Here is a 12,823-nt window from a genome sequence, read left to right as displayed (position 1 = left end):
TGACTGCTTTGGATTTGTCTGCTGTTTTCTGTACTTTAAATTCACTCTGATATTTAAGAATGGAGATCTCTGGAGATGTTTTGCCTTTTTCAGACATTACCGCCATTAACAAAAGTTTTGCCAGCAAAATTTGGTCCTTAGTGGTACATGTATAGCTTCTTTCCTTCAAAGCATGCTTTGGTGAAACCTGTGCAAAGTCCTCTCCCCTCCACGGCTTTGCTCAAGTGAAACTGATTGGAGTTTAATGAATAGTTTTACTGATGATGCACAGAAGCAATTGAACCCCGCTGACTATCCCCATTTACTGCGTTTTCTTTGCAGTACTAACCATAGTGAAAACCAGTCCAGGTTTCAGCCTGATTCTCCATTCATTTAGATTAGATTTACTCCACTGAGGCCAGTAATGTTATTCCAGACTTACACCAGAGTAAGTGAGAGGAGAATCAGTTTTCTCCTGTTTCTTCCCTGAATCTGGATAAATACTGGAAAGATATTTGCTGAGTGACAAGGTGCTCTTTTTGAATAGTCACAACCTGGAACACATGTAATAGTAATGTACTTCATTTCATGGGGTTAAATAACAGTAATTGGTCCTAATTATCTTTTTGTTCCCTATCATATTTTGTATTTCCTGTATTTTATTAGAAATGTAAATAAACAGTTAAACAATAGCTGTAGAGCAATTGCTTCAGGAGAAAAAAAACAACTCATTATTGGAATTGTCATAGGGAAATAATTGCCATAACAACATCTTAATGCTGTTAGCAAGCCATAGGTACTCCCCCTGTGAAACAATAGTTTTCCCACACATTTAATATAGCTAGTTTAATGAGTTTCAACTGGTGCCATTTGTTGGTTCCTAGAGAATATATAATGAAATCTTATGTCAGAGGACCACGTTTTATCTCTTATTTCAGCACAACTAGGTCTCTGTCATAAAGCAGATTAACTCCAGAGAACAAGTTCACTCACAAAGATGTGGTCCAACAAAATATTTTGTACATGTGGAAAAAAGTCTTTTGCAGCTTACTTCTATTTCTGATAACATGGGACTGTAAAAGTTCAAGGTTGTTTTAGATATGGGACATGCTTTTTCTTTGTGCAGTCTGTTGTTCTAATGTGACTGACAATTTTTCTGCCTATGTTTAACAAGAAGAATATTCCCACAGGCACCTTGAGATTCCTTATCACAGCAAAAGTTAGCTGCTTTTTAGAGATGAACTTAGCTGGTGGAACTACCTGGAAGTAAATGACAAAACACCCATTAGTCAATGCCACGAACAGATTCAGAAATAACTTATCCTCTTTCTTTGTTTCTGTTTTGCTTCAGGAAGAAGAAACACACAAAGGAAATCTTCAGAGGTGAGTAAAACTGCAGGAAAAACAGCAAATACCCAGCAGCCAGAGTTCCAGCGTTCTCGCACCCAAACCACAAACCCCGGGCATAACCATGCCACCTCCTCAGCAGCTTGTGAGCCAGATTAATGGATTTATCCGGGGATTAATTTGTCTACGTATGCTTCTGTTCTTCTCTGATTAACTTGGGCCACATTCAGCTGTGGTGCACAAAGATGGATCTGTATGAAAGTGCATGAAGCTTCAACTTACACTGAAGGCTATGTCTATGTTAGCAAGTAGTGCAGACCTATAGACACTAATGTGTAGAGCAACGCAGTTGGTGCTGAGGACCAGACACCCCCCTGCATGTGAGGGATATTTTGCTTTGGATAATTTCTGTTGTGCTGCCCCAGGCTGACTGCCCACCTGAAGCTGGAGTGCATTAGTCATGCTTCTGAGAACATCTTCCAGCTCACTTGCATCCCAAAGGCATCCAGTCTGTGCTCTGTGCTTTGTGAGATTGCCCCCAGTGCAAACCAAAGCATCTTACTAGGAGGTTCACTTCAAAAGCATGCTCCTGATCTCAACTAAAACACTAGCGTAGATGCACCCAAAGTCTGCAGCTGATGCTCTTGATTAAAAACTCACAGTATCCTTTTATTGTATCTTCTGGAACATTTCTATGTAAAAATCATTGCTGACTGAATCCTCATCCAGCTTTAGTTGCCTCATTGATCAGACTCCGATAACTACAGTTGTTTACATTTTTAAGTAATTCCGTTCGGAAAGATTCTTTTGTTGTTTGATTTTTCTTACAGTGAAGCAGTAGGATAACTCGGCTGAATGTTTTTAATTTGCATGGACTAGCAAAGTGTGGGGAAAGCCAAGAATCTAGCATAATCACATAGAGATTCCCTTTTGCTGAATGATAGCATGAGCTCAACTCACCAAGCCAGTTAAAGAGAACAGCATCTAGGCTGTCCCATATCACTGTGCACCAGCTGTGCAGCCTGAGCAGCCTCAGGAGTGAGGGTGGACTTGCGGATTTCACAGCAAGTTGGAAATACTCCGCACTTGCTCTGAAAAGCGTACCTCAAATTGTCATAAAGACTCATTTTCCAGGAATAATATATTTCTGAAAGGCATCTTACCGCTGCACATTTCAGACATTTGCCAAGCAGCAATCCATGAGAAAACAGTAAATTAAGGGCCATTAATAAACTATTGGGTACTTCTAATGACTCATCAGGAATGCTTGCATTTCGTAGCTTTTAAAAAACAATAAAAGCGAATGTTAGCGAAAGAGAGGGCTAAAGTGGTTTCATATAGAAGTCCTTAGTAAGAGTTGTCTGAGTTAGTTTTCTGCTGAAAAAAACAATAGTTCTATGAGAGTTTGTGCAAATGTAATACTTCTGTGCTCCCCTTTCCAGGGCGATGTCCGTTTCTTCCATGTCAGAATTCCAGCGCTTGATGGATATTTCTCCATTTCTCCCGGAGAAAAACTTGCCTTCATCTAGCAGCAAAGATGATATAACCCCTCCCTTGTCTCCTGATGATCTGAAATACATCGAGGAGTTCAATAAAAATTGGGATTACAGTAACACTAGGAACCATGGTGGGGCTGCGGAGAAGCCTGCAGAAGCCTGGGCAGAAAGGACAGAGATGGGGAAAGCTGGGAATGATCCTGCTTCAGATCCCTTCCAGGCATCATCATGGTACCTCACTACCAGTGTCACTATGACAACCAATACCATGACCAGCCCAGAGCACTGCCAGAAGCAGCCAACGAGGAGTCATGGTGTAACCGAAAAAATGGGAGTTCGGGTCTTTCACAGCCCACCAGTTGTCCGTAGGTTTGATAATTCAGTGATAGCTGGCAGCGAAGGGAAAAACCAGGTTGAGCCAGACTTCCTGTTTTCTGTGACCAAAGCTATGGGGAATGTCGGTGAGACAAAAGGTGCTTCCTCGGATATGTTTGGAAGATGGTCTTGTGACCTGGCCAAACATCATAAGGATTTTCTGGAGAGTGGTCTTCATCCCATTGAACGCCCTATTTGCACTACTGTGGGCTTTGCCTCACCCTTGCACAGCTTGGAGATGTCCAAAAACATGAGTGACGATATGAAGGAGGTCGCTTTCTCTGTCCGAAACGCAATACGCTCTAACTCTAATTCAACAGAGCCTCAGTTTAAGGACACAGCTTGTCAAACCAATGGGATGAGGACGACAGGGACGCAGACCACCCAGACAATCAGTGTTGGCTTGCAGACAGAAACCCTGCGCAGTATCACCAGCAGTCCACACAAGTGTCTGACACCAAAGGGGGGATCCACTCCTGTCTCTTCACCATCCAGAAGCCTAAGAAGCAGGCAAGTGACCCCTGTCATTGAAAAGGTCCAGGCTAAGTTTGAACGCACATGCTGCTCCCCCAAATATGGCTCTCCAAAGTTGCAAAGGAAAATCCTTCCCAAATCAGACCAGCCAAATAACCGGACTTTGCCTGGTACACCTCAAAAAGGATTCAGTGAGTCCGCTTGGGCTAGATCAACTACTACAAGGGAGAGTCCAGTCCATACCACCATCAATGATGGCCTCTCCAGTTTGTTCAACATTATTGACCATAGCCCCATCTTTCATGAGACCTTCCAAAAATGCCCCAGGTCTAGTAGCCGATCCAGGTCAGCAGAACCCAGACCAGAACTGGGCCCAGTGCAGGATCCATGTACAAATGCCCGCGGCAGATCACCCAGTCCTCTCCGTTTGGGGACAGAGACACAAAAGGAAGAAGGGACTGAGGTGACAAGTATCAGGCAGGACTTATCTGCTCCTCCAGGGTATACACTTGCAGAAAATGCTGCCAGGATCTTGAATAAGAAACTTTTGGAGCATGCCTTAAAGGAAGAGAGAAGGCTACCCTCACACAGCCCACCAAATCTTAGCAATGACAACAGCACAGCAGATATTGTCAAAGTAGAACCAGGGTCCATAGAGGTAATGAGTTTGTTTGTTTTTCCTCCTATAGCTAAATGCACCCTTCTTTGAACAAATGCATTATGAGATGTCTTGCAGTCCTTCTGAGTATTTACAATATCCTAGTCATGTCATGGTACTACCAGCGAGTCCCAGTCATGAAAATGTTGGATTAGTCACTGAAGAACTCATTAAAGAATCTGAGTTTTATCCTGAAAGCTAATCGGGCTTGAAAGCATCAGAAGAGCTTTATCCTTTACTGGATAAAGATGGTTCTCCCCTGAATGCCTGGGGATTAGGGGTTTCTGTCACAAAATGCATCACAAATTAACACATGTTCTAGGGACCCTAGGTTTGAGTAAATTTCTGTATTGTGCTGGACAGAAAGGTAGATTGTTTCTCCTATGCAAGAATCAGTAATTCTGTATTAACAAGGCTGTGTTAAAAATAGTGACTACAATGCCCTGATCCAGAACTTCAGTGCCTTTGGCGTACCTTTTCTGGATGTATCTGAATAAGCTTGACTCTGGTCTGTAAATGTGATTAAACAGCATGAAATTTGGAATTGATTGTTGCTGCCTCACAAAACAATAGCAATTATAATAATGAGAATCAACTAGTCTAAGCACAAACCTAATTAATATTTAAGAAATCTATACTGTTGTTTTACTGTACTGTTGAAAGTGTTATCTGTCTCAGCAGATATGCCCGAGTATTGGGAGTCAGATCCTCAGGTACAGAAATATGCTGCAGAAATCAGCCAAAAAGGGGGTATAATGATGGACAAAAGCTCTCTGAGCTGTCAATGTCTCAGTCTCCTGTTCCTAGTGAACCTTTGTGCAGAAGAGAGTTGGTCTGGGAAAGCCCTGAGAGAGCTGAACTGTGCCCAGCACTTAACAGTGCCTGTTTTTGACGCAGCAGTGAAACAGCATTTTTCAGGCTGGTCAGGGAAATTTCCCAGGGTAGGGACAGGAACCTGTCATGCTGTCCACCCTGGGCTGTCTCTGTGGCATCTCCATGTTTTGGCCGTGCTCATCCCTGGCATGCCACCTCAGCCTTGCTGGGGTGAGATGGGGAGCAGCAGCATCTCTGGGGTTCGCTCCTACCACTCCTGCCTTAGAAAGCCTCAATGGAAGAGACAAAACCCATTTTCTCAGTCCACATTTGGGTTGAGGCTCTCCTGGGAACTTGGGCACTGGGACTTTTGTTCTGCAGTTTGCCTTTCACCAGCCGGTTGTTCTAGGGTGTGATTTGCTCCTCCTTTGTAGGTACTACTCAGAGGGCATAATCGTTTTTCCTAACTGAGCATCCAAAGCTGAGGATATATTACCTATATGCTGTTTAAAAGAAAATAAATAGGGAAGTTTGTATACATAAAAAAAACCCCTACATGCACATTATAAATAACAATGAAAGACAGTGGGCTTTCTGCATAAAACTCAAAAAAATAAAAGTGGAAAGAAACCTCATTTATCTGGATCTTTCTAGCTATCTCTGTATTTTGCCTATAATTTGAAATACTGGGAATGCATTACCATTCCTTATTAGAAAGTATGTGGTATAGTCTCACAGCTTCACCTCAACTTTACCTTCTGTTTGTGAATTTTCAATAACTTTTGCCTAATTTTTTGAGTGCCAAGCCTCAGAGCTCAGACTTTTTCTTCCTTGCAAGTCTTTCTCAGTTGTTCAGACTGTTGTCTAGCTGCCCAGGTTATGAACTTGGGGTGGTCCTGTCCTTTCCCAAGAATGTGTCTGGAAAAGGAAGGTGGCGGGCGTCCATGTGACAGGCTTAGCTTTTCCCAGTCAAGGTGGTGCTCTACAAGACGCACTTACGGAGTGTGGATTTTCTGCTGAAAACAAAACCGCAAAGAAGTTTAGACTCTGGAAGTGCCTTGAGTTATTTAGGGATTACACTGGCCACACAAATGACACCACCTACAAGTTACACTTTGCACATTTTGTCACAAGCAAGAGTCAGTGGATGCAGTGGGTGCCGGTCTCCAGGGAGGTGAGCTGTGCTTGGAGCCGCGCCGACCAGCACAGCCCTGCCACCCTTCGCTGCTCCTTGCTGGGTGCCCCCCTCCCCTGTGGGTTTCCAGACAACGCGAGTGACCCCCCCCCCCCTTACCACAGAAAGCCTACCTTTTCCTGCTATCAGGGCATCACACATTAATGGCTTTTAAAGTTGCCTTGGCAAGCTCTTCTTGTTGGCAGCTCTTCTCTAATCTGAGCTTCTGGATGTTCCAGTTGCATAATTTGCTTTTATATTCCTGCTGCAAATATAAAATCTAGTTCATATATATATACAATTATGCACATATATATGTGTGCCTCTATATCCATACATGGTAGCAGTGCATTTTCATAGTAGCTCTGTATTTTCGTTCTAACCTGCCAAGAGCTGCTTACAAGCAAATTCACATCCCCCCAGTGCAGCCTAGTAGTATCTTATCCTGCTAATTCGCTAAACTACTATCTTACTTGCATATCATGGAATTTATAAATATTACCATAAAAACACAAGTTAGGTTTACCCAGCTGGCCACATTAGAGCAGTATGAACATTTCTCTATAGCTGGCAAGGTTGTAAATCATGGAGGTTACACAGCTAAACAGAGGTGGGACCCATTTCTGGAGACAGCAGGGTGAAAGGCCTGGCCACGTGGATCCGTGGGAACGGGAGCTGGCAGGTCCTCTGGCCGCCCAAGCAGAGCAACTGCTGCGTGCTTGCAGCTGAGCCCGGCAGCACTGGAGGGAGATGGCAAAAAAGTAGGGAGGATGATGGCAGAAGGCGAGTGCTTTTATTACGGTTTGCGTCTCCCTTTCAGTGCCACCGTTAAATAGGAATAAGAAGGGAAAGGCAGATAGCTCTCATCAAAGCTTTATATGGGCATCCGCATAACATAAAAATTAGTGGCTTTTTTGCCTTTTAGGGATCTCCTAAGCAGAAATTCTCTCTCAAAATCAAAGGAAAAAATACAGCTTTATTCCTCTTTCGCAGTAACTTTTTTTTTTCCCTGGCGCTAATCAGGCTTGGCAGAGGATAAAAGACATCTTTCTCTGCTGAGTAGAAATGTTTGGATTGTTTAATGGCATGTCCACTTCTGAGACTCTGCTAGGTTTGTGAAGGGTTGGTTTGTTTGCTTCTTTCTTTTCTAAATCTGCTTCTGCTAGTGGCTTATCTTTTTTTTTATCATTAGTAGTTTCCCCTGTGATACAGCGGTAACATGATCTGAATGGGTAGGAACATCTGGAGACTTCCTTGCCAACAAGAGACCTTCGCTTTGAAAAATAATTGATTAAAACAATTCTTTCCAACCTACTTGCTTTCTTTCTCTTTTCTGTCTGTTCTGTCCAGAATCAAACTGTCTTATTAACTGCCCCCTGGGGACTCTAACCCTGCCTGCCTCACTGCTGTAAGTCCTTTCCGCCTTGTTTCCAGCCCTTTCCGAAAGCGGTGGCTTTGAGCGCGTGGGTCAATGGCGGGAGGTGGCCGACGGCAGAGCCCCGGCCGCCTGCGCGCCCAGCACCCCAAGCCCCAGGGGCTCCCCGTGTGCGTCGCTTGGGGAGCACACAGGATGGGACCCCCGTCTCCCGCTGGTGCGTGGGCGCGAGCGTAGGCAGGCCTGGAGAAGGTCAAATTTCAGTGAAAATTTGGGGCAGCAGGGGGTTGGTTCAAATTTTAAAAAAATGGACAAAGTTTAGGACCCGATAAACGTGTGCAGTGATGTTGGGGAGGGGGAGGGGACTCAAGCAGCAGCCCAAGGGCTGGTGGGCTAGGGGGGTCCCAGCTGGTCCCAGCCCAGTTTGGCCAGTGCCAGCTGGGGTGCTCCCCGGTGGCTCGGGGGGAGACACCGGGCTGCCACAGCGTGGTGGGGAGACACCATGTAGACATGGGCTGTGACGATCCGCTTCACCTCAGAGCCTGCTTTATTCACTGACATCGATGTAGCCATGGTAGCCAACAGCCTGGCCTAGGAAAGAGCTAGCAACTAAAGCTGAAATCATCTTTCCCAGTGTCAATGTCCAGGCTTAGAAGTGCTCCCCTCCCCCAAATGCAACCATTATACCAAATTACCCAAAAGATACTAGTTTTTTAAACATTTCTGGCTTACGTAGCTACGGCAACTGCATATGGTAAGTGAGGATGTTTGGGGTTTCAAAAACCATTTTTGGCAGTTTCCTTCTAACTCAATTTCCCTAAGGTCCTCCAAGGCAGGCAACCTGCAGGCGGGGGTACCAAACCAGCTCGGCAGCCAGCACGTCGCAGGATTACGCTGCCCCATTTCTCTGCCGTGGAGTAGCAGCAATGGCTGGTGCAGCGCGCGTCATGCTGTGCATGTGTACGCTGCAGATAAGAGCCTAACCCTGCCCGTCTGTAAAAGCTGCCCGACCTCTGTGGGCATGCTATAGCGATTCTTTTGAATTGGGAGACAGCAGCGGAAATAAATTTTGCTATTATAGCGCTGACTCCCCTTTACTCCTTTGAAACTAGGATAAAGCAGCCAGAAGCCAGCAGAGCTATAAAGATAATCATTTTAAGCTGCTCTTTAGAAAGAGTCTAAGAGTCAACCCAAAAATCGCATAGCCTCAATTCATCGCGTTGTGCTGCCTGTCAGTCTTGCTCTGCGTATGGATTTCCCTTAACAAATCCAAGCATAGCAGCAGCTTTCACGGGCCATACGCTGCCCCAGGCCCAATAGGATGAGGTGAAATCAGGACACAGAGTCAATCTCCTTGTTAGCATGGATTTATAGTGTAGCCTTTACTGTTGTTTACAGCAGGAAGTTTTTAAGTTTACAGGGCAGGTTATGACGGGGGGTGAGGGGCGTGCACGGAGGGAGCTGTGTGCAGGCAGGACCTGCAGCCGCCCACCAGCGTGTCTCTCATTCCTCGCTCTCTGCAACGCGGAGGGCGGATGCGTACTGCTCTGCCTTGAACGGTGATGTGCAACCTCGGATCGCCCCGTGGGTTGCATAGTACCCGCAGGCACTGCGATGAGCCCTGTGTAGAGACTTCCCCAAGTCCGACGAGGCCCTCTGCCCTGAAACACGCACCCCCATACGCTGCATTTCTTGTACCTCAGCTCCATGTCTTTGATACGTCATGTAACATTCATGTTTGATCCTCGCAATTCAACTGAGATGTTCAATGGCATATCACCCTGTTTGTTCACGGCCAGTCATATCATGTTACCTAATCCAGTATCTTCCATCCCCCATCACTTTTCTCTTTCTCTGTGTGAAACTACGCTAAATTCTTCCTACTGCATTGTGCCACTGCTCCCTTTGTTTCTCTTTGGTTCACCATGCCAGAGCTTTTCCTTTCCATTGTATGGTTTATAATCTCTATCATCATTTGCATTTTGATTTTAAGACTGATTTTTGTTCTACTCTCTTGTCCTCTCCAGTGGCTTCTCCTCAGTGTATGCATTTCTAAAGGTTGACAAACTCAGCTGATTTGCTTTTATGAATTCTAAAGTAGGCAGAGAAATTCAGATGTTCTGCTTCAGCATCACAGGACAGACTTGCTCCCACAATCAGTCATCCTGAAATAACAAGCATGCAAAGCAATGCGTGAAGTCTAGCTGTGCTAAGAGCAAAGTCCATAATTATTAGAAGCAATTATCACCTTAGTGCCAGAGTGAAAAATCACAAGGGGAGTTTGTTTCTAATTGCACAGGCAGGCTACCAATCCCAAACAGTGGAAAGCTGGTGGAGAAATAAAATTTCAGTTTTCTTCTATTTCCGTGAATGTCATCCTTAATGTACAGTATGACTGATTCCTGTAATTCAGACTTAAGCAGCTCACAGTCAGGAGTGAGGTTCTAGAAGTTGAAGTTTGTAGGTAAGCCTCATCTTTAAACCATTCGAAGGTCATAACTAGTGCTGTAGTCATTATTCTCCTGCTAGGAAGTCTTTCCTACATGTCAGTCTGAACTCTGCAGAGGTTGATTTTCACCTCCCTTGCAAATGCAGAATTGGGCACTTTTATGCCAGGTCAGCACTTAGAGCAATGTGATGACTAGTGGATTTTACTTAATTGTCATGCAAATATATTTTTCAGCTCTCTTCCTTTTAGCACAAGGCGTATGAGCAAATGGAAGTTTGTCAGCTCCTTCAGCTCATCCCAAACCGCCTTCTTTCATTCGCTCCTTATCCATTCCATAAATCATGGACATATATGCAGATGTCTGGAGCCCACACACAGAAATATGTTTGCTGCTTGCTTGTGTCCTGTGACATGACAGATGCTTAGCTTAGTCTGATTTTTTGAATTCTCTGCAGATCCAAAACGCCTCTAATACGAGTCACTAACCACTGTTTTGCTCTCTTGGCTGCAAAGGAACTACCTTGTTCTGCACTAGCTCCGTCCCTCGAACCCTGCTTCTCCCGGCCAGAGAGACCAGCGAACCGGCGCCCGCCGTCCCGATGGGCTTCACATTCCCCCACGGCCTCCCAGTCACAGTCCACCGGAGATCTGACTTCCCCCGAGGAGCGCGGGAGCAAGGACCCACCGGCGGAGACCCCGGCCGGTGCCACGGGACCCCCAGAGGCGTCGTGGGAGTGAGCTGCTGCCGCTGGCGTTAGCAGCCTCCCCCATGAGCGGTCTCGGTCAGAGAGAGGGGGATCGAGCGGTGGAGGTCACCGAATGCCCTCAAACGCAGCTGCTGAATGTCCACCCTGTGAAACAGAGACGTTTCTAGAATGAAACAGTTAATGTGCCTGTAATAACTTAATTTTTTTCATAGCTGAGAAAACTATTTTTGTCTCCATCTTTTCTACATACAGTATGTTAACAAAAAAAAGGTAAAAAATGATATACAGATAAAGTAAGATTTAAAATAAAATGTAAATTAAGTTTTAAGGGAATTTGAATACATGCTCGCGCCCTCTCCAAATACCAACTGCCTTTTGGTTATATTTGCACTGTTATGTTTTCGATTTTGGTTTGGCGTTTTGGGGGGTTGTTTTCTTTTCATGTAAAACTAGGGTCTTAAGTTAATTTTATTCTCTTTTAATGTCAGTGTTTTCAGTTTTTAAAGGTAAGATTCTTAAAGATGCTTCAACTGGCTGAAGCAGTACCTTTTAAGTAGTGAAGAAAGCCATTAAGCTAGTCCACTAGAATTGTATTAATAAAGATGGAGGGGAATACAGGTAAACTCAAGGAAAAAAAAGGTAAAAACAGAATGCCTCAGAAAGTCTTATGGAGTTAGCTGTAAAATACACATACAATACTTGACTTGCATGCCTCTGGGTCCTAGCACTTTAGTGCATGTACATACTGCTACTGTACTTCTACCATCACATAAATGTCAGTCAATCTGTTTCACTGTAATATTGTTGTGAATTTACCTGTACTGTACTTCTATTGTTGGTATTCTTGCATTGACTATACGAAAAAGAGTTTTTAAATTATTGTTAACTGTCCGACTGGCCATGTACAGTGTTTACTGAGAACTTCCTTTGTTTTGGAAAAAAAACATTGAGAACTCTGGGCATACTAAATTGTAACTGGTCTTGTTTAAGAGTCTGTTGGAGACCATGTGAAGTGGAAATAAAACCCTCAGTATTTACAAACTTCTGGATTGCTTCATGATATTTATTTCTGATCGTAGTTCCCATGGTTCATTTAACTGGAGGAAGAAGTCTCTAAACTCCTCCTTCATTCATAAGGGAAGGAGAATGCTGCTTTACATGAAAGTAGCAATGGCAAGGCACATATCATGCTGGGCTCCATCCACTCCTGTGGGTACTTGATTAGGCCATGGGAAGATTTCTGAAGTCCCTTACTGACCTCTGCAAAATAGCTTGCTCACTGCGGTAGTAGGACCTATCCTTGCAGCTCCTCTGAGGTTGTATGGCTTGTGGCTCTTGGTCATTCATGTGAATGAAAACAAGCCAGGTAAACGTAATATCAAAAATATGACATGGTCGCTGTTAATCCAAGTCTCTTCTGCATTACACACAGAATCCAATAAAACCAGAGCTTCTGTAAAGCTAACATGGCTAACATGTAGCACTAAGCACAGCTGAGAACTCAAATCTTCCCAAGACATGGAAGGATCTTGAGCTATTTTGCCTGGTACCATCTGTCTGGCCAAATGCTTTCTCTGGGAGCCCCGGGACTGGTCTGACCAGTTATCCTTTAGCTGGACTAGCTCATTCCTGTTTGATTTCCCCTTGCTTAAGTTCAGTTATTTAAGAGCACCATCTGGGCTACCTAGAAGCTTTCCTGGTTAGTGCTATTGAGCGATAAGCTCCCTCACATCCTGTCCTGCTGTGCTATGGCCGGCTTTCTAGGAAGTTTATTTCAGCTGTTGGAAGAGAACAAACTCCCGAGCCATTGGGTCACTTCCCAGATGAAAGCTGGTAGAGGTCTTATTTGTCCTATGTCAGTTAGGACAGTGGCTATTAACCCAATGTCAAAATGTCCACCTCTGGGTCACCACTGTGAAAATTGCCACTTATTGAAACAAGCAATGACCAAAGAACTGTTGTCCAATGGTTCTCTG

The 12,823-nt window shown here is 44.5% G+C and overlaps 1 protein-coding gene across 9 annotated transcripts in view; it reads left to right on the top strand.

Annotated features, from left to right (window-relative positions):
• MTCL1 (microtubule crosslinking factor 1) overlaps positions 1–11,892 on the top strand; it is a 110,080-nt gene extending 98,188 nt beyond the window's left edge. For 7 of the 9 annotated variants that reach the window (XM_064507216.1, XM_064507217.1, XM_064507215.1 and 4 more), the window contains 3 exons: positions 1,331–1,362; positions 2,769–4,329; positions 10,654–11,892. In XM_064507216.1, the coding sequence (XP_064363286.1) occupies positions 1,331–1,362; positions 2,769–4,329; positions 10,654–10,878 (1,818 nt within the window). In that variant the 3' untranslated portion in view covers positions 10,879–11,892. Of the gene's footprint in view, positions 1–1,330; positions 1,363–2,768; positions 4,330–7,666; positions 7,725–10,653 lie in introns of all 9 variants that reach the window. The other 2 variants (XM_064507223.1, XM_064507222.1) reach the window with 1 other exon arrangement.
• Positions 11,893–12,823: the final 931 nt, after the last annotated feature.

The sequence above is a fragment of the Dromaius novaehollandiae genome, chromosome 2 (assembly GCF_036370855.1).
Source record: "Dromaius novaehollandiae isolate bDroNov1 chromosome 2, bDroNov1.hap1, whole genome shotgun sequence".
NCBI lineage: Eukaryota > Metazoa > Chordata > Aves > Casuariiformes > Dromaiidae > Dromaius > Dromaius novaehollandiae.
Note: the sequence above shows the minus strand (reverse complement) of the source record. Positions and strands in the feature narration are given on the sequence as shown.